We start from the raw sequence: 19737 nt of genomic DNA, 5'->3' as shown, positions 1-19737 counted from the left end.
TGGGCTCCAGGAATATTCTTGGCCCAGGGGTCCAGCCCCAGCAAAATTTGGGGCTAGGTCTTTCCCTCAGCCCTCCCTGCCATTCCCACATACTTGCCCCCAGTAAGTGCCCCGGCCCCACCTGCAAACCCCAGGAGATTTAAAAAGGCCTAGGGCCTGCATGAGGCTGGAGTGGCTTCTGGCCTGCACCTGCTCCACAGATGACTGAAAGCACAATGTCACAGTCCCTATAGGGGACTCCCTCTCAACATCCTTCCCCCTACCCAAGCACTCCAGCAGCCAATGGGAGCTGTGGGGGGCAGTGCCTAAAGGCAGGAGCACACACAGACCCTCTGGTCTAGAGACCCCCACTAGAAGCCGCTGTCATGGGGCAGGGTGACCTACAGCACTATACTCCTCACCCCACTCTTTTGCACCCCCCTCTAGCACCCAAACTCTCTCACAGAGCTTTCACCCTCACCCCCTCCTGCATTCACACTCCTGCCCACACCCCTTCCCAGCTAAGCTTCCCACTGAGAGCCTAAAGCAGGTAGAGGGAAGAGGCACTCAAATTCTTTCTCGGCACCCCCACAGATTTCTGTAGACCCTCACCGCCTGGAGCTTGCCCCCTGCTGACACCACCAGGGACACACGTTACCCCCACCCAGGGGTTTGCAACCAAAATAGCGAGGAGAGACTTTTTTTTTCAAAGGCAGACGCGGCGTACCTGCTCCGGCCCTGGCTCATGCACCCTTACACGGGCCATGTCACAGCCTGCCAGGAGCAGTTCAACACACGCTTGAACCATGCGTGCCAGGTGGTCGAGCGCACTTTCGGCCACCTCAAAGAGCTCTGGAGGTGTCTCCTCACCTGCCTGGATGCAGGCCTCACCAACATCCCCCAGATTGTGGGCGCATGCAGCGCACTCCACAACCTGGTGGAGAGCAAGGGAGAGGCCTTCTTCCAGGTCTGGGCTGGGCTGTGGAGGCTGGCAGGGCTGACATGCAGCCACCCGCTGCCCCCAGTCGCCAGGCTGACCCTGAGGGGATCCGGGGCCGGGAGGCCCTGCGGGCCCATTTTGACCAGGCTGTGGGGTGAACGCTGGCAGGGCCAGCTGCGGGCGAGCCACTCACTGCACCCCCCATCCTCCACAACACTCCCTGCCCCCACGCCCACACCACAGAGCACCCGAGAGCACACACACACACCCCCACTTTTCTTTGAAGTAAATGGAAATGTTGTTTCAAACCAAACAGTGCAACCTCTTATTAATAACTTAGAAAAAAAGGGGGGAACTATTTACATGGGGGGGGCAGCTAGCAGAACAGAACAGGGGTCCAACACAAATGATATACAAATGGGGGATATGTACAAAGGAGGGGGGGGCCACATCCTCGGACCCGCACCCTAATGTCCAGCGCCTGGTGTTGGAGGGCGCGACCCTTGCCTCAGCCAGAGCCCTGGGCGAAGCTGGGTTGGGGGGCCGGGAGAACCGGCAAATACGGCTGGCCAGTGTCCGCAGGCCCCAGGCTCCCCTCGGCGGCAGGCCCCACAGTGGCTGATGGTGGAGGGACGGCAGGCGGAGCGGCGGGCAAAGCAGCGGGCAAAGCGGTGGGGGGGGGGGCAGGTGTTGCGCTATGTGCTCAAAGGTGTGCATGAAGGCCCCCCAAGCCTCCTGGCGCTAGGCCAGTGCTCGCTCTTGGAGCTCTAGCCACTGCTCCTCCACCTGCAGACGCCGCTCCGACACCTCCAGCGGATGCCAGAGGGTCGCGAGCAGCTGGGGGTCCGTGGCTGTCCTCAGGTGGCTCCGCCGTTGGCCTCGTCTTAGGGCTGGTCAGTGCTCCGCCGAGGGGCTGGCCTGCTGGGATGGTCCCGGTGGGCTCTCTGGGACGACGGACACCTTGCCGGCGCTCTCCGGGCCCTCTGATGGCACAGCTGTGGAACACGGGGGGAAGAAGAGTGGAGCCAGCCATTAGTGTGGGCCCTGACCTGTGGCCCTTGTCCCCCTACCCCTCTGCTGCTGGTTCCCCATCCCCGTCCCTGGGAGATGCTGCTGCTGCTGATGGGTGTCCCTCCCCCCATGGGGGACCCTAGGTTCCGCTCCCCGCATCCCCAGGGATGGGGCATGGCGCTGTCCTGCGGGGGGGCAGGGGCTGATGCACTCTTCTGAGGGACATCCCACTGCTGTCCTTGGGGCCATGGTCATCTGGGCATGTGGAGGGCCCTGGTCATGTCTCTTGTCCCCACCCCTTAACCCTGGGGGGTGTGCACCGGGGGATACATTCCTGACGGTCCGCTCCCATGGTTGGGGGACACCCACTGGGTGGACGCCCTGCTGGAGCTTCAGGACGGGAAGGCAATGCGGAGCCCCCCCCCCCGTCACTGGAGGAGTTCCCCTCCTCCTCCTCTGGCATCCCGGGGTAGGCTCCTGGGGGGGCCCCTGAGGTGCAGGGCTTGCCTCCGGGGCAGACTCAGTCTCTGGGGCCTGCTGGGGCTCGTCGGCCAAGGTGTCAAGAGTGGCCAGGGGGGAGGAGGTGTACCAGGGGCCCAGGATGGCCCTGAGCTCCCTGTAAAAGGGGCAAGTGGTGGGGGTGGCCCCAGATCGGCTGGCCGCATCCCGGGCCCGGGCGTAACCCTGCCGCAGCTCCTTAACCTTACTCCTGACGTGGTCAGGAGTGCAGGCAGGGTGACCCTGGGCAGCCAGGCCCTCGGCCAGCCGAGCGAATGCATCCGTGTTCCGCCTCTTGCTCTCCATTACCTGGAGCACCTCCTCCTCGCCCCAGTGCCCCAGCAGGTCCCGGATCTCGGCCTCCGTCCAGGAGGAGCCCCGCTGCCTCTTCCCCGGCTGGCTGTCGGCCTGGGAGCCCTGGCTCCCCTTGTGGGGGGTGCCCTGGGGGTGCTTGGGGGGCTGGCTGGCTGCCATGGGGTGCAGGGTTTGGCCTTCGGGCTGCAGAGGTCCGTGCAGGCTCTGCACGTGGCAGTGCTGCTGCCTGCATGGGCTCTCAGCTTCCCGCACAGGAAATAAGGGGGCCGGGAGCTTTAAGGGGTTGCTGCACGCGGCCACCATAGAGCTCAGGGGCTTGAGAGAGCGTCTCTCAACCCCTCAGCTGATGGCTGCCATGGAGGAGCCCGCTATTTCGATGTTGCGGGACGCGGATTGCCTACACGTGCCCTACTTCGACATTCAATGTCGAAGTAGGGCGCTATTCCCATCTCCTGATGGGGATAGCGACTTCGACGTCTCGCCGCCTTACGTCGATTTCAACTTCGAAATAGCGCTCGCCACGTATAGATGCGGCGGGCGCTATTTCGAAGTTGGCATGGCTACTTCGAAGTAGCCGGCTCGTGTAGACGTGGCTTATAAGTGACAAACTATAGCATAAACCAGTGGCTGTGACTCAGGCACTGCATTGCTTACCTTGTTTTTGAATTACACCCGCTATTAAATTATTAAATATTAAATGAATTTCTCATTTGGCTCCCAATATGACTTTACATATCAGTTTTGACTGTCATATTAGAGATGTTGACAATCTCCACTGACAAAACTGAAGAGAAATTGAAACAGCATTCTGAGAGAACAGGCTTATAGACTTTTATTTTCTTCTTGTTTTATTCTTATTTCCTTTCTGTTTCCCTGAGTGGGAAATCATCACTGGTCTTGAAATGTTCTCAGATAGTACAAGTGAGGAACAAGATTATACAGTGCATGCCACTCCCTATATGAACTATTTAACAATTGCTCTGTTGTACTATTTGAAAGGTATTGCAGTGGTTGTTGATATGTGCCAATAAAAATGTTTCCACTGTAACATACCAGTAACTTGCAAAGTGAAGGGCGTTGGTTATCTCTGGGATGAAGGGGGACAAACAAGAAAAGAAAAAAAAAATCGCTCTTTAATGTCAATGATTAATCTGTTTTTGGAGAAGACATCTGGTTTCAGATGCTAATGTGGTTGTTGCACTGCTTGAAACTACATCAATAGTGTTATGTTACAAGCTGACCAAAGTGAACTGCTGTTGTATAATTGCATCGGAGTTGATTAATAAACAGTGGGACAGATCCCCTTTTGGTGTAAATTGGCATAGCTCTATGGTGGAGCCACACCAGCTCAATCATTTTTGAAAAGCATATTTTTACATACAATATAAAATATTTGCAAACAAAGAAATTATTATTTATACAAAGGAGCGGAATATTTAGTGGCTCTCAGATATAGTGTAAAAAAAAATGTTTTCCATAGGCAGCTGATACTTTCTGCATTTCATCTGTTCTCTGATAACCATGATGCCTGGAGCAGCTTTTGTAGGATGTGTGGTCATAGGAGTGTAGTTGTGTAGCTGTATTGATTCAATTTTCCCTTCATTGACTGAAATAGCTAATGCTTAAATAGGGAGACAGTGAGAGTCTTACGGATAATGTCTGAATGGCTGAGAGTAAACCTAGCTGAGTGAATCAAAAACTACTCAACGCTTGCAGCAGCGGGCAAAAGTCTACAAAACGATAACTAAGTACATGGGTATTGATTACCTTCTTTTCTCCCCTTACTCTTGTAGGCCAAAAAGACACTTAAAAGGAGAAAACTAGAAAAGGAAACAAAGCAACTGGTTAAACAACAGGAGGTGAAAAGACTCCATAAAGCACAGGTGACAAAGTAAGACTGAGCTAGTGTCATATTTAAGCCTATTTTCTGGGTGGAGGAGACAGGATGGTGATGAGGGATAAGAGGCGTAGTGTATAGTGTGAGGATATTTGTTCCTTTGTTTAATGTGTGAGCCCTCTAGTGATGTTTACTATATGGTAAGTTGCAGAAGCTCTCAGAAAGCGGAAAGAACTTGTACGCAGATAGTGTTAAATGCTTGTTTATAGTTAGAAAAGATGATTTATTTGGAACTCAAATGTGCCCATTTAGCTTTTTCACACTATTTTTATTGTCATAAAAAAGATATAACAATTGGTAACAAGGATGAGTGCCTAACTCAGGAATAAAGTAGAACAGAGTGATTGCAAAGAACTGGTGAAATCGAAACACAAAGGGCGAGCAAGTAACATTTTCATTTAGAAAGAATGCAAATGGAATACCGCCTTATTACTAGACCACAGAGAGGATTAGGAAGTATAAGTGATTTTTCTGTTCCTCCGTTTCCCCAGCTGCACAGACATAATAATGTTTTTTCCTTTGTTAATTGTGCAATGAGATAACCCTCTTGAAAGGCTCTTGTCTCCAGATAATGCAGAAGGAACTCTAGATTCTGCTCCACGCATTGCATTTTGTTTACCAGTGCCCTTGTGCAGGATTGCTGGATTTTGCTAGTTTCTGTCCACGTAGGTTCCCCCCAGCCACTGGTATTACTAAAGTCACATAAACATAAAGCAAAAGCACATGAAGGTGAGGTAGGTGCACACATCATTGTCAGTGAGAGCCAAGTGCTTCCTCTGCATCCTATCAAAGTGCTGCTAGGTTCAATTGGTACATCCCACAAATTCTAGGTACACAGGCACAGTTAACAAAATGACACTCTCCCTGTTGTGGTTACAGCAATCTTTTGACCCAGTGAAATGGAGGGCCACTCACTAGCCTCGTGTGCCTATCGCTGGGCTAGATTTTTTTAAAAGTGCTCAGCTTCCTTTTTGGCGTCTAATTTAAGTCCTCATTGGGATCTGCTGAATGATGAATTCTTTTGAAAATCTGGCCCTACAATTTTATGTGGTACATTTAAGATCACTTTTACCTGTTCAAACATACCCCCTTTTGAGGCAGGAACAATCTATCACTGTGTGTTTTGTACAGGCCTAGTTCAGGTGAGGTCTCTAGGTCAGTGATGTCCAACAGAAATTTAAGGATCACCACAGACTCTCTCCCACCCCTGTTCAAAATAAATGCCCTCCCCCAGAGCCAGGCACTCCTCCCCACCATGCAAACTGCCAGAGACTCACCAGATATGCCTCTGGAGCAACACCACCACCACTGGGCTGCCAGAGCGCCGGGGCTGTGCAGCTCTGTGCCGGGGCTGTCGCTGCTGCTGTCACATGCTTTTCCCACCAAGTGGTGGGGCGCATGCACAGAGCTGGTGGAAGGTGCTCCATGTGAGCGGCTCTGAGGAGCTGCATTTCGCCGCACCACAGTGTTCATTTCATATGCACTATTTATTGAGAAGTGAAATTGAAATCTCTGGAATTATTACACGAGTTTCCTCAGATGATTTATTGTACTTCAAGTGAACAGTTATTTTGCACTTGAACCTCTTACATTTTTCTCGACATTTTTCTTTATATTATGGGAAATAGTAAACTAATCATTACTCAGAAATCAATGGCATAATAGAAACAGCTGTAAAAGAGAATCTGTACGTGCTGGATATGTATTGTGTAAAACTAAAATAATCTAAAAGAGCTCAGCCAAAAATTATCAATAGCAGAAAAAAAAAAGCTAAATAATTAAACAAACTCCCTAGTGGGAGAAAAGCACAGTGTAATACCCTTTGCTTGCTTTCTGGGTATATGGTAATATTTTCAAAAAGTGACCTGTGGTTTTAGGATGCCAGGTTTGGACACATTTTTAGGGCCTAAATTTAAGGATATACTGGACACCTAAACTTTGAAAAGGTGACCCTTCAAAGTTGTCTCAGATTGGGTACACAAAATCAATGGATGCTTTTGAAAATAGTTGGCCTATAACACTGACATATTTAGAGTATAAATTCATCTCATTTCACGTTCAGATTACCCATGTCGTGCCAATTAAGGGGACTTATGAAACTATAGACCCTTTTCCATATCAGAAGATTGTGTATAAGAAGGAAAAAGAAATCAGAACTATCCTACTCAATTCAGAATAGTATACAAATTTTTCAAGCAATTTTAGACACTATTGTGGCTCCATTGCCATAGTGTCTGAGTGTCTCTCAATCTTTACCTTCACAGTAGCTCTGTAAAGTGGGGAGCTGCTGTTACCCCCAGTTTACACATGGGCAACTGTGGCACAGCAAGACTCAGAACTGTAAAGGTATTTAGGCACTTAAAATGCATATAGACATCTCACAGGATTTTTCAAAAGTGCTTTTGAAAATCCCACAAGATGTCTGAATGTTAATTAAAAAATTAGCCCTAAATGATCCCACTGGAAAACTTCAACAGTGCAGAGTCCCTGAATGAGGGTCTCCAAGTCCCAGGCTAGTGCTATAGCCACTCGACAATCCTTCCTCTCTACATTTTTAAGCTGTATTTTTCTCTTTTAAATCTTTGCAATTTTGCAGGCTATACAGTGTGAATTGGAAGAAGTGGGGGAAAGACACAGGGCCTTAGAGATCAATGGTGTTAAACTGGAGAGGGAACTGCGAGGAGAATCAGGTGCATGTGGCAGGAAATTTGTGATAAGCTTATGCTTAATATACAGATGATTGGAAAATTTCCCCTGAAATAATAAATGAGAGGGGGGAAAACACCTGTTTTTTGCAGTTGCCAAACAGCTTTAGATGTTATCTGTTGTTGTGAATTTATGATTATTGGAACTTAGAGCTGAATCAACCTCTCTCCCATTGTGTAAAATCCTGAGCTTGATTTCATGTTCGCTATAGAATCAGTGACGTTTCCAAGTCCAGTAACTCAGTTACTAAGCCTTCAACTGATGCTTAGTAACAAGGTCCTTAATAGCTTCTCTCAGAGTGTGAAATGTCAATAATATGATTGCAGTCAGTGACTGAACCATGGAAATAATACGAATGTGGAAATAACACAAAGAGCAGTGCATAATGAGAGGGACCTAAATGATGAAATACAGTTTTCTTATGGACAGGAGATAATTGGGATTTTGCTCTGCTCCACTGAAAGGTTAGTTTTTAATTAGCCCTAAGCCGGCTGTGAAGGGGAGTGAAAGGGTATAACACCTCCCCTACATGTCTACATAAGGGTTATTCACACTATAGTTCCTGCACGAAGGATGAGGCAGGAGCTTCATAGATTTTTAAGGACAAAAGGAACTGTTGGATCATTTAGTCTGATCTCTTTAATGGTGCTTCAATATAGAGGAGTTTTCTGGGCACTGCTAAGAGAGCCAAACCAGGTCAAATTGCTTAAAACCAGGACACTTAAAGCCCAAGACTGTGGGTCCTCCTATATCAGGCATCCAAAACCAGTCACAAAGAGCACCTCTGCGGCCTCTCTGGCTAGCCAGAAGTCACACAAACAAAACCCTTAAGCACTCCAGCTTTCCTTGTGCTACAACCAGTATCCCTTCTTATGAGACGTTATGAGAATCACCAATCTCACCAAATCCACACAGGTCTTTTCAATCCCCAAAGGGACCAGCCACATTCCCAAGTCATTAGAATCTAAAATCTAAAGGTTTATTAACAAAATGAAAGAATAGGATGAGAGTGAAAAATGTTAAAGCAGTCATTGGCATACATTCCTTGATACAGGCTGCAACAGATGGTAAAGAATTCCACAGAGATTTTAACAACCTTCACCCTACCATCAATCTCAGCCTTGACTATTCCACACAAGAAATACATTTCCTGGATACCACAGCACAAATCACTGAGACCACATTGACACCACTATCTACTGGAAACCCACTGGCTGCTACACTTACCTACATGCCTCCAACTTCCATCCAGCACACTCCACGCAATCCATCGTTTATGGTCAAACGCTTAGATGCAATCGCATCTGCTCGGATCCTACTTGGAGACCAAAAACTTCAAGACTTCTACCAAGCATTTACAAAACTTAATTACCTCCACTGGGAGAAGTAAAAAAAACAGATTAATGGGGACAGACGAATACCCAGAAACCAGCTACTTCAAGGTAGGCCCCAGAAGATCAATAATAGAACACTACTTGTTATCACCTATAGCCCCCAACTCAAACCCCTGCAATGCATCCTTAAAAACCTACAACCTATTCTAGATCATGATGCTACACTCCAGGAGGCCATAGGTAACAGGACTATCCTCTCCTATAGACAACTACCTAACCTAAGAAAAATTCTCACTGGCAATCAGAGGCCACACAACAGCAATACTAATCCTTGAACTTTTTCTTGCAACAAACCCCGCTGCCAACTTTGTCCACATCTTTATTCTGGGGATACCATCATTGGACCTAACCATGTTAGTTACAAGATCAAAGGCACATTCTCATGCACATCAAGCAACATTATGTATGGCATTATGTGCCAACAATGCCCTGCCACTATGTACATTGAACAGACTGGGCAAAACCTTCATCAAAGAATAAATGGACACAGCGCAGACATTGAGAAACTCAATCCATATAAGCCGGTCAGTGAATACGTCAGTGGAGTGGGCTATTCTATTAAAGACCTGAGAATTAGTGCCCTAGAACAAAGAGAATTTAAAAACAAATTTCAGAGAGAAACTTGTGAAGTGGAATTCATATTCAAATTCAACGCATTAATACATGATATGAACTGAGACACCAATTACCTCACATATTACAAGGACTGCTTTCCTTCCTTTGATGCTTGTTATTATCTCAAGCAGGACATTTAACATCCCCCGCTGCCCTCACCCCCCTCCTTCAGTCCTATGTACTTGATTTGTCAGTTTTTAATTGCAATTTTTTTTTGGTCCTCTGTACTTATACCTGTCAGTCTGTAATGAAAATGAGATTGATCTGAAGAAGTGGGTCTGTCCCATGAAAGCTCATCACTGAATAAATCATTTTGTTAATCTTTAATGTGCTACACTTCTGCTGTTTTGTTTTGTTGGAGTGCAGACTAATAGGGCTACCTCTCTGTTATTTATCTGTTGTAAATTCACAGACTCCAGTGAAATTTAAATGGTGGAGGGGGGAGGTGTTAAATTGTCCCAGTAGGTTTCATTCTCTTTTTATACTGCTGCAAAAATATCAAATGGTTTACATTGTTCCAGAACACAGTCCGAGGGCTCTTCCCTGCTCCCAGGCTCCTGTCCAGACTCCTGCCCCCATCCCTGTCTCCTGACATCCTGCACATACGCTCAGCCCTGATTCCCAGCAGTCACTCACATACCCCAGCCCCTGCTCTGGCTCCTGCACCTCTCTCTCTCTCTCTCACTACCACCCCTCACATTACCAGCTCACGCTCTGGAAAACAGCAAGATGAGACAAGGCAGGCACTTCTATATAACAATAACCACTTAATTGTAGGTATATTTGTTTTATTTTTTACTTGGTTTTGTTAGAGTCACACAGTATATGGTTTAAATGGAGGCTTAATCAACTTAATGTTTGTATTGCATAGTTCTAATGGATTGCCATTGAACTTGCTTAATTCCAAGCAGTTTTCCCACTAAAACAAAGTAGTTTTCCCAGTAAAGTAGCAGATAGTTCCCTTTCCCCAGTGTAGGTCTGGAAGTTAGGGTGGAAGGTTTGGGTGGTTTGAGTATGGGCCTGCTAAACCCAGGACTGTGAGTTCAATCCTTGGGGAAGCCATTTAGGGGTCTGGGGGAAATAGATTAAAAAAAATCCATCAGAGATGGTGATAGATCCTGCTGTGAGGGCAGGGGGCTGGACTCGATAACCTCTGAAGGTTCCTTCCGGCTCTATGAGATAGGTATATGAATTTTACCAGGTGTCTCATATTTCACATATGGAAATACGTTCATCCTATCTATGACATACAAACATTTAAACTAGACATGTCCCCATTAGAACTGTTAGGAACATGTCTTATCTGAATTTACTGATTCATCAAAATCTGTTGACTTTGACGAGGTTCTGAAGGAGCCCAGGAATGGCTGAACTGGAATTGTGCCCAGTTTCAACTGACTTTTAGGGATCCACAGAGTTGGGGACCCAACGGCTACCTGAGCCAATGACACCAGGACTGTCCAGCAGGCAAACTGCACCAGAACCAGGACTTCATTCTCTTTTCTGGAGAATTTTGCACTGTTTGATTCCATTCCAAACTACAATATACACATATTTCAAAATATCAAAATCCTCCATGAAACTGAACTACCTTTACCCATACAGTTCTAGATCTCCTATACTGGTAGTTTGCTATTCCAGTTAGAAAGCTTTAGCTTTCGGGAATGATCATGCCTAACCAAGAGGACAGATTTTGTAAGTACACAGATGCTTCATTGTACTTGCTAACTGAAAAAGCTGGAGCATTCTCTTATACTGCTGTTCCTGGACCTTCAAGTGAGCCACCTGTGTCTTTTTCCTTCTAGATTGCCTATACTTATTCCTTTTCTCGGTTTGCTCTCTACTCCTTGCTTCAATTTCAACCTTACTGAAGGCACAGGAGCAAACCATCCCGCTGCATAGTAAGAAATGCAAACATGGTAGGCAACCAGCTTGGCTTAATGGGGAAATCCTTAGTCAGCTTAAATTCAAAAAGGAAGCATACAAGAAATGGAAGCATGGACAGTTGACTAAGGAGGAGTATAAACATATGGCTGGAGAATGCCAGGCAGTAATCAGGAAAGTGAAAGCACAATTGGAACTGCAGCTGGCAAGGGATGTGAAGAGTAACAAGAAGGGTTTCTACAGGCATGTTAATAAATAGGTTATCAGAGAAGGTGTGGGGCCATTACTGGATGAGGGAGGTAACCTAGTGACAGATGATGTGGGAAAAGCTGAAGTACTCAATGCTTTTTTTGCCTCAGTCTTCACGGACAAAGTCAACTTCCACATGATGGTCCTAGACGATGTAGTATGGGAAGGTGGAGGGCAGCCATCTGTGGGGAAGGAACAAGTTCTGAGCTATCCAGAAAAACTAGATGTGCACAAGTCCATGGGTCTGGATTTAATGCACCCGAGGGTACTGAGGAAATTGGCAGAGGTCATTGCTGAACCTTTGGCCATTATCCTTGAAGACTCTTGGGGGAGATACCGGATGACGGGAAGAAGACAAACGTAGTGCCCATTATTAAAAAAGGAAAGAAGGAGAATCCAGGGAACTATAGACCCGTCAGCCTTACCTCAATCCCTGGGAAAATAATGGAGGGAATCCTCAAGGAATCCATTTTGGAGCACTTGGAAGAGGGAAAAGCGATCAAAAGTAGTCAACATGGATTCACCAGGGGCAAGTCCTGCCTGACCAAGCTGATTAGCTTCTATGACGAGGTAACAGGCTCTGTGGACATGGGGAAGTCAGTGGATGTGATATACCTTGACTTCAGCAAGGCTTTTGGTATGGTCTCCCAGAACATTCTTGTCCATAAGTTAAGGAAATGAAATATGGATTGGATCCTTGGACTATAAGATGGATAGAAAGTTGGCTTGATGATCGGGCCCAACAGGTCGTGGTCAATGGCTCAATATCTGGATGGCGGTCAGTTTCAAGCGGAGTGTCGCAAGGCTCGGTTCTGGGGCCGGTGTTATTCAACATCTTTATTAATGACCTGGATGAGGGACTGGATTGCACCCTCAGCAAGTTTGCAGATGACACAAAACTAGGGGGAGAGGTAGAGTCATTGGAGGGTAGCGAGAGAATCCAGAAGGTCCTGGATAAATTGGAGGACTGGGCCAAAATAAATCTGATTCGGTTCAATAAGGAGAAGTGTAGAGTCCTGCACCTGGGGCGGAAGAATCCCAAGCATTGTTACAGGCTGGGGACTGACTAGCTCAGTAGCAGTACAATGGAAAGGGACCTAGGGGTTATGGTGGATGAAAGGCTAGGTATGAGTAAACAGTGTGCCCTTGTAGCCAAGAAGGCTAACGGCATACTGGGGTGCATTAGGAGGAGCATTTCGAGCAGATCTAGAGAAGTAGTTGTTCCCCTCTGTTTGGCACTGGTGAGGCCACATCTGGCATATTGTGTCCAGTTTTGCCCCCCGCCCCCAGTATAAAAAGGATGTCAGTTTGCTGGAGCAGGTTCAGCGGAAGGCAACAAAAACGATTAAGGGTCTGGAGCACAAGACCTATGAGGATAGGCTGAGGGATTTGGGCTTGTTTAGTTTCCAGAAGAGAAGACTTAGAGGTGATTTAATAGCAGCCTTCAACTTCCTGAAGGGGAGCTCTAAAAAGGAGGGTGACAAACTGTTCTCAGTGGTGTCAGATGACAGAATGAGGAGTAATGGTCTGAAGTTGAAGAGGGAGAGGTGTAGGTTAGATATTAGGAAAACCCACTTCACCAGGCGGGTTGTGAAACACTGGAATGCATTGCCTAGAGAGGTGATGGATTCTCCATCCCTTGAGGTTTTTAAGTCCCAGCTGGACAGGGTCCTGGCTGGGATGACTTAGTGGGGGTTGATCCTGCTTGAAGCAGGGGGCTGGACTAGATGACCTCCTCAGGTCCCTTCCAGCCCTGTGATTCTGTGAACCTCTGTAAGACCTGGCCCAGTGACCTCAGGACCTAAAAAGATGTGTCCCTAACTTCTTGAACTAAAGGCTCATTTCCACTAATTTAGAAGAGTAATTCTTGCTAGATGGAGTCAACGTGACCATCCATCCCATTTTTGCCAGGACAGTCTCATATTTCAGACATCGAGAAGGTGTCCCAACTTATTTTTACAAAAGGGCTAATTGTCCCAATTCATGCCCCCCTGCTGAGCAGCTGCAGTTACAGGTGCTAACTGGAAAGCATGTGTAGCATGTGCAGACCAGCCAGGTGTGCAAGCAGCAGCAGGAGAGGAAGCTAAGAGGGGTTGTGGCATGGAGTATGTATTTTGGGGTGGGAGGTAGTATGTGTCCCCCACAGTCCTTTTGAAGATTTTAATGGGACCTGGTGCCCTGGGCAGCTGCCCCTCGAGCCAGTGAGGACCCCCACTCCCAAGGCAGGGCTGCAGCTCCATTCCCTGCTCCCCATGGCATGGGGCAGCCAGGAGCCGTATCCACAGGGCTTCAGCCCTGTTTCCAGTGCTAGGTGGCTTGGGGCAGCCAGAGGCCACGCCCAAAGGGCTGCAGTCTTATTGCCAGCTCCCCACAGCTTGGGGGAGCCAGAAGCCACACACATGGGCCTGCAGCACCGTTCCCAGCTCACAATGGCTTAGGGCAGCCAGAAGCTTCACCTGCAGGGCTGCAGCCTAGTTGCTGGCTCCCCGTGGCTTGGGGTAGCAGGGAGCCACACCCAAGGGGCTGCAACCTCGTTCCTGGTGCCACATGGCATGGGGCAGCTGGGGAACACCCCTCCTGCAGGGCAAAAGCCCTCAGAGCTTGGGAGCTCCCATGCAGGATGGTAGCCACAGTTGCCAGTAGCACAGGGCAGCCAGGGAGCTCCCCTGCAGCAAGAAGGCAGCCAATTAGCAGCACCCCACAGCATGAAACAGTCAGGGTTTCCTTTGGCATGGGGCTGTTGTGGAGGAGCCCTCCCCACATTGTCCCTGGGACAGAAACCCCATTGTTTGGGGCAGTTTCCCTGCTGCCAGCCTCTTTCTCTCCTGGGCTGCATTCCTGGTGCCCCATGGCTGGGCAGCTGCTCCCACGGCCCCTGGGAAGCTGCAAGCCCCCTTGTCCAGTACCCCACTGTGGAGCAAGAGCTGGAAGTGGCAGGACTTAATCCTGCATTCCCCATGTACTCCCTATGGAGGAGAAGCCTCAGGAGCCCCTGGGGCAGAATCAGGCCAGACTGACGTCCTGTGGGCCTGGAGCCCAACTCTTTATGTGGGCCTTTAGGGGGGCAGTAGAACATGGCGCAGGCCTGAGCCACCTCTCCTCCTACTCATAGTCCCATTCTGGGATTCCTGATTTTGCACCTAGCTGCTCCCGACCCCCTTGCCCCACCTACAGTGTCACGGAGTGTGGGGTGTCACAGGGCCCTGCACCCCATCTACAGTTAGGTGTGATTCTTAGCCAGCAGTGAGAACAGAAAGTTCTCTTTGTGCACAAGGGTACAGCATAAAGGCGACTTGTCAGCCCAGGAACCAAGGACAGTCAATACAATCCACCTTGAAATGAGGGGACCCAGGGTTAGGACCCCCCGTACCCCAAGCCAGTCCAGACTGATTCAGATGCCCAGTTGCCTCCCTTTCCCCCTCCAGCCTGCTCCTCTCTTTCTTTGTTCTCTTTCCTAGGCAATAGGTGTCACTCCCTACTCAGGTTAGGAAGAGCTTGGGCCATTATCAGCTATTGTCTACATGGGAGAGCCTCTGAGCGAGAGTCACGCCCCAAATTCTCACCGCTATCCAGATACGTGGTGCAGTGCCTGGGGAGACTGAGGCACATGCACACAGGCACTACAGTAGGGCAGTAAAATAGAGTCTACAAGAAGCATCACATACTGAAGGATGGCATGGCAGGCCATTCTTAAGCGCAGTAACAACTTACTTGTAAATATGTATAGTTAAAAATGTCTTTTTAATGAGTGCTCAGTAAACAATGTTCTTTTGAACATTTGTACTGCATAGTTCTGAATGATTTGCATTGAACTCACTGAAATCTGAGCAGTTTTACAGAGGCTGTGTCTATAAATTCGAGATAAATACGATGTTTAATAAATTTTTTTAACCTCGTTCTTATGAATTTGAATTTAAGTGTCCACAGACCTTTTGGAAATTTGACCCACTCTTTCTCCATGTTGAGTTTCCATGTCCCCATTGCCTTATCCAAATCTAACTATGTGAGCAATGCATTGTGGGTGCCTATCACAGTACCTAAGCCCCAGTTTCTTGTGGGTGTTTCATGTCATAATTCCAGAATGCAAAGCAATGTCCCAGAATTCAGAGCACACAGGAGCCACACCATTTCCTGCAGCATTTTCTCTGGCACAGTACTAGCGCAAGCGTGGATTCCCAAATGATTTAAGTCACTGCACACATCATTATGGCAACTTCCTGGACTGTCATGCAATTTTGCTTTCTATTAGAAAGTGCAACGATGGGTTCAGTATGATGCTGATAATGGTTTGAAGAGGAAATCTTTCAACTGTGATCCAAGAACTCTCACTTGCTGTCTGCCCTGAGTCCATTGATGACAGTGGAGTGGTGGTTTTGCACTAGTGGGACCACATTGTTTTGGAGTCCTGGGACAATCAGCAGTGGTGCAGAACTTTTGCATGTGCAAGTCCACTTTTATGGAACTTTGTGATGTGCTGGACCCTGCTGTGAAGTGCGGTGACACAAGAATGAGGGCGGCTTTGGTGGCTCAGAAGCAAGTGGCAATCACACTGTGGAAGTTTGCAATGCCTGACAGTTACCACTTAGTGGCAAGACAATTGGGGCAGGGGGTCTGTTGTGATGTCGGTGGCCCATTCAATCTGTTGGCCTCTCCTCAGGAAGACCGTGACCCTGTGAGATGTACAGGCCATAATGGAAGTCTTTGCTGCCATGGAGTTTCCTAACTGCAGTGGGGCAATAGATGGCATACACATGCCCATCATGGCCCCAGACCACCTGGTGTATGAGTATGTAAACCAAAAGGGGTATTTCTCAATGGTATTGCAGGAGTTAGTAGATCACAAATGTTGTTTCACTGACATCAACATGGGATGGTTGGGGAGAATTTATGATGTGTGCATCTTCAGAAATTCTGGCCTCTACAAAAAGCTCCTGGATGAGACTTTTTTCCTAGGCCAGAAAATCCAGATGTGTGACATTTTAATATTAGGTGACCCTGCTTATCCTTTGCTCCCTTGTTTATGAAGCCTTACACAGAAGCCCTGGACTGCAGCAAGGAAAACTTCAGTCACAAACTCAACAAGTGCAGAATGCTGGTGGAATGTGCCTTTGGCCATTTAACAGTGAGGTTCAGATGCCTATTGACCCTTTTAGACCTTTCTGAAACTAGTGTCCCCACAGTGATTACAGTGTGTGTTATTTTTTGTAACATTTGTGAATCCAGGCAGGAGAATTTTCCTTCTGCCTGGAATTCCTAGGCTGAGACCATGAACAGGGCTTACTCACAACCATCTACATGGCCATTCACCAATAACTATACAGAGGCAGCAGCAATAAGGGACACTTTAACACACAGCTTTATGAATGACCAGTCATGCACATGATAGCAATGTATTTCTCTGTTGTAGTACCAACCAAGCCCCACACTCCAAAATGATTTGTGCTCCCCACCAAATGTGAACCAATAAATCAGACCATGTCTTACTGAAAGAATGCTTTTGCTTAGTGGGAGGGAGTTAAGTTGCAGGAAGTAGAATGGATGTAGAGAGAGGGTTATTTTCCTGAAAAAAGGCACTTATACTTTCATCCCTCTACCCCCACACCACACATTCCTCTGCCATGAGTCCTCTGCTGATGCTGGTGTAGCAGTGGGCACCAGTGCTTTCAGCCCTCTACCCACTCCCCACCACCCAGTTCCATCTGCTGTGAATCCTCTACAGACATTGGCTTAGCGATGGGCACCTGTGCTTTCAGGTCTCTACCACCCTCTCGCCCAGTTCCATCTGCCATGAGTTCTCTGTGGACCTTGGCATAGTGGTGGGCAGCTGTACTGTCAGTCCTCTCCACCCCCGCCTGGTTCCCTGCAATAATTTTTGTACCCTACCACTCATGCATGCCAAAAAAATCACACCGACCTCAAAAGAATCTTTGTTTATTTTGGGTGGAGGCAACGTTTAAGCAACAGGGAAAAGAAGCATTGTCAATGGTGGTGAAATAGCCTTTTGCAGTGGCCCTTGGAGCTAGAGCAGCAGGCTGTCCTTGCCCTCTCTCCCCACGATTGGGACCGTGATGACAGGGAGTGGGAGACCTGTCTTCAGGGGACTCCAGGCAGCAGTGAGCGGAGCCTGCAGTGGGGCATAGGGAGTCCCTCTGCAGCTACAACATGGAGAGTAGGTCCTCCATTTTTGTCTCTCACTGCTGTTATGAGCTTTAACGCTTGCTTTTGCTGGAACTCAAGCTTTTTCTGCTGTTGTTCAGCTTTGGTCTGTTGCCATTGAGCTTTGCTGCCACTGAGCTGTGTCCTGTGGGAGGGCTGCAAAGCAGGGGAAACTGTCTGGTGTCCTGGGCCAAGGGAAAAACTTTTTTCAGATGTTCCTGAAGCAATCCTCTGCAATGAGCGATGCATAAAGAGCCTGGCAGGCATGTGGCAAGAGGGGGTGAGGGGGAAGTGTTCCATTCCAGCCATATGGACAGCTGGGTGGGAGGGGATCCCTGTAAAGTAAAAAGAAATGGTGAGGGGAGGGGTTTCCTGCTGTCTTCTGTGTTGCAAGAACAAAGGTTTTTCAGCAGTCACTGGAGCATCCCTCATCTGGGGAAAAGAGACCATGTAAAGGGGGGGCAAACCAGCCTGTGGAGCACAGGTTGGTTTGCAGTAGCAGGGTCCAATAGAGCCTGGCAGCTGCATGGAAGTGGGGGAGGGTTCAATTCCAGCTGCATGGACAGCTGAGTGGGGAGGGATTCCTGTAAAATAAAAAGAAATGCCTGGGGGAAAGGGACATGGGAAGGGAGTAGGCCCAGAGAGCCTACAGCCCTCTCAGTGGTGGTAGGCAATGGAGAGCCTGCTGGCCGCGTAGTGCGGCAGTGCACTCAGGGGAAATGTGAAAGGGCAGGAAGCAAATGAAAAAATCTGATCCAAATTCCTGTGCTTCTTTCGGTTGCCAAAGAAGACATTACTCTCCTAAAACTAATAGATATCAACAAAGAACAGCTGCTCATCCTGTGTGACTGCAAGCCTGGAAGATTTGCCAAAATGCTGTGTGGCGCCATGACACCAGATTGCTATTGTGTTGCCTGGCATGGAAAGGTGTGCTACTGTGGAAGCTGCAATAAATCAGGCCTGCCCAAAATCCTTGTGCAAAAAACACAAATGCCTGGATGAGGCCTTTGAGGAGCTCTCCAAACAGCAGAAGCGCTCCATCCCCCGAAATATTAACGCGCTGTTCTGAGGGTCACAGATAACCTGTACCTATGCCCATGCCCATACCCATACTCACCCACAACCCACTTCTAGTATCCAGAAAAAACATACTCACCTGAACAGCTTGGTTCCAGGGGCTTGGGGACTGGCATAGAGGGTACCCATTTCAGCTCTAGAGTGATGAGGTCCAGGCTGTTGGGAAGAACTTCCAGGCTCTGTGGTGGGGTCACCCCTAATAAGCACATAGAGCTGTTCATAATAGCAGCAGGTCTGTAGAGATGATCCTGACTGCTGGTTGGCTTCCTGGACTCTCTGATAGGCTTGCCAGAGATCTTTCACCTTCACCCAGGAGTCACCCCTGCAGTAATCTTGTGCAACAGGTAATCATAGATTACCTCATTTCTCTTGGCCACTCAAAGTCTCCTCACCACTGATTCATCTCCCCAAACTTCAAGAAGATCCAGAATCTCCTGATGGGTCCACACTGGAGCTCTCTGGCAAGTCTGAGAACTACTAGGCAGATCACTACTTTGAGTGCTCTTGATGGCTACCAATGCAGGGCAATGACATTGGAAAAATAATTTTTTCATTGTGGGTGCCCTTTATATTTGCATGCCTGGGTGCTGATGAATTCAAATTCAAAATTAATCTAAAATACGTGGGCTTCCTACAACCTTCTTCCTGTGCACTTGGATGGAGAGCAACAGAGAAGGAAGTGGCCATATATGATGCGTAACCGCATAGCTTTGTGGCATACTTACAGGACACTTCTAGAAGCTAATAGATTTGATTTAAAGACATGGCTTTTCCACAATGGCCTTAATTTGAAATTTTAAATTTGTACACCCATCCTGTTCCAATGATATTCTGATATCGATATTATATCCATAGTAGTGCTCTCTAAACTGAGCTAATGGCATTTATGGTGAAGACAGTGACGTTTTAAGATCAAGATAACTGCCTTAAATTCAAATTTGTCTCGTAGTATAGATGCAGCCCAAGCGTCCTGTATCTGGCATATGGAAATATGGGCACCCTAATATGGAGAGACT

At 48.0% G+C, this 19737-nt stretch overlaps 1 protein-coding gene across 1 annotated transcript in view; it reads left to right on the top strand.

Moving 5' to 3' along the window:
• The window catches only part of MICAL2 (microtubule associated monooxygenase, calponin and LIM domain containing 2), a 223200-nt gene that overhangs the window by 190308 nt on the left and 13155 nt on the right, over positions 1–19737 (top strand). The window contains exon 30 of the mRNA XM_074997373.1: positions 4537–4634. Coding sequence (XP_074853474.1) covers positions 4537–4634 — 98 coding nt within the window. The remainder of the gene's footprint in view (positions 1–4536; positions 4635–19737) is intronic.

This window comes from Carettochelys insculpta, chromosome 6 (assembly GCF_033958435.1).
Source record: "Carettochelys insculpta isolate YL-2023 chromosome 6, ASM3395843v1, whole genome shotgun sequence".
NCBI lineage: Eukaryota > Metazoa > Chordata > Testudines > Carettochelyidae > Carettochelys > Carettochelys insculpta.
This window is presented reverse-complemented; position numbering and strand designations above follow the sequence as displayed.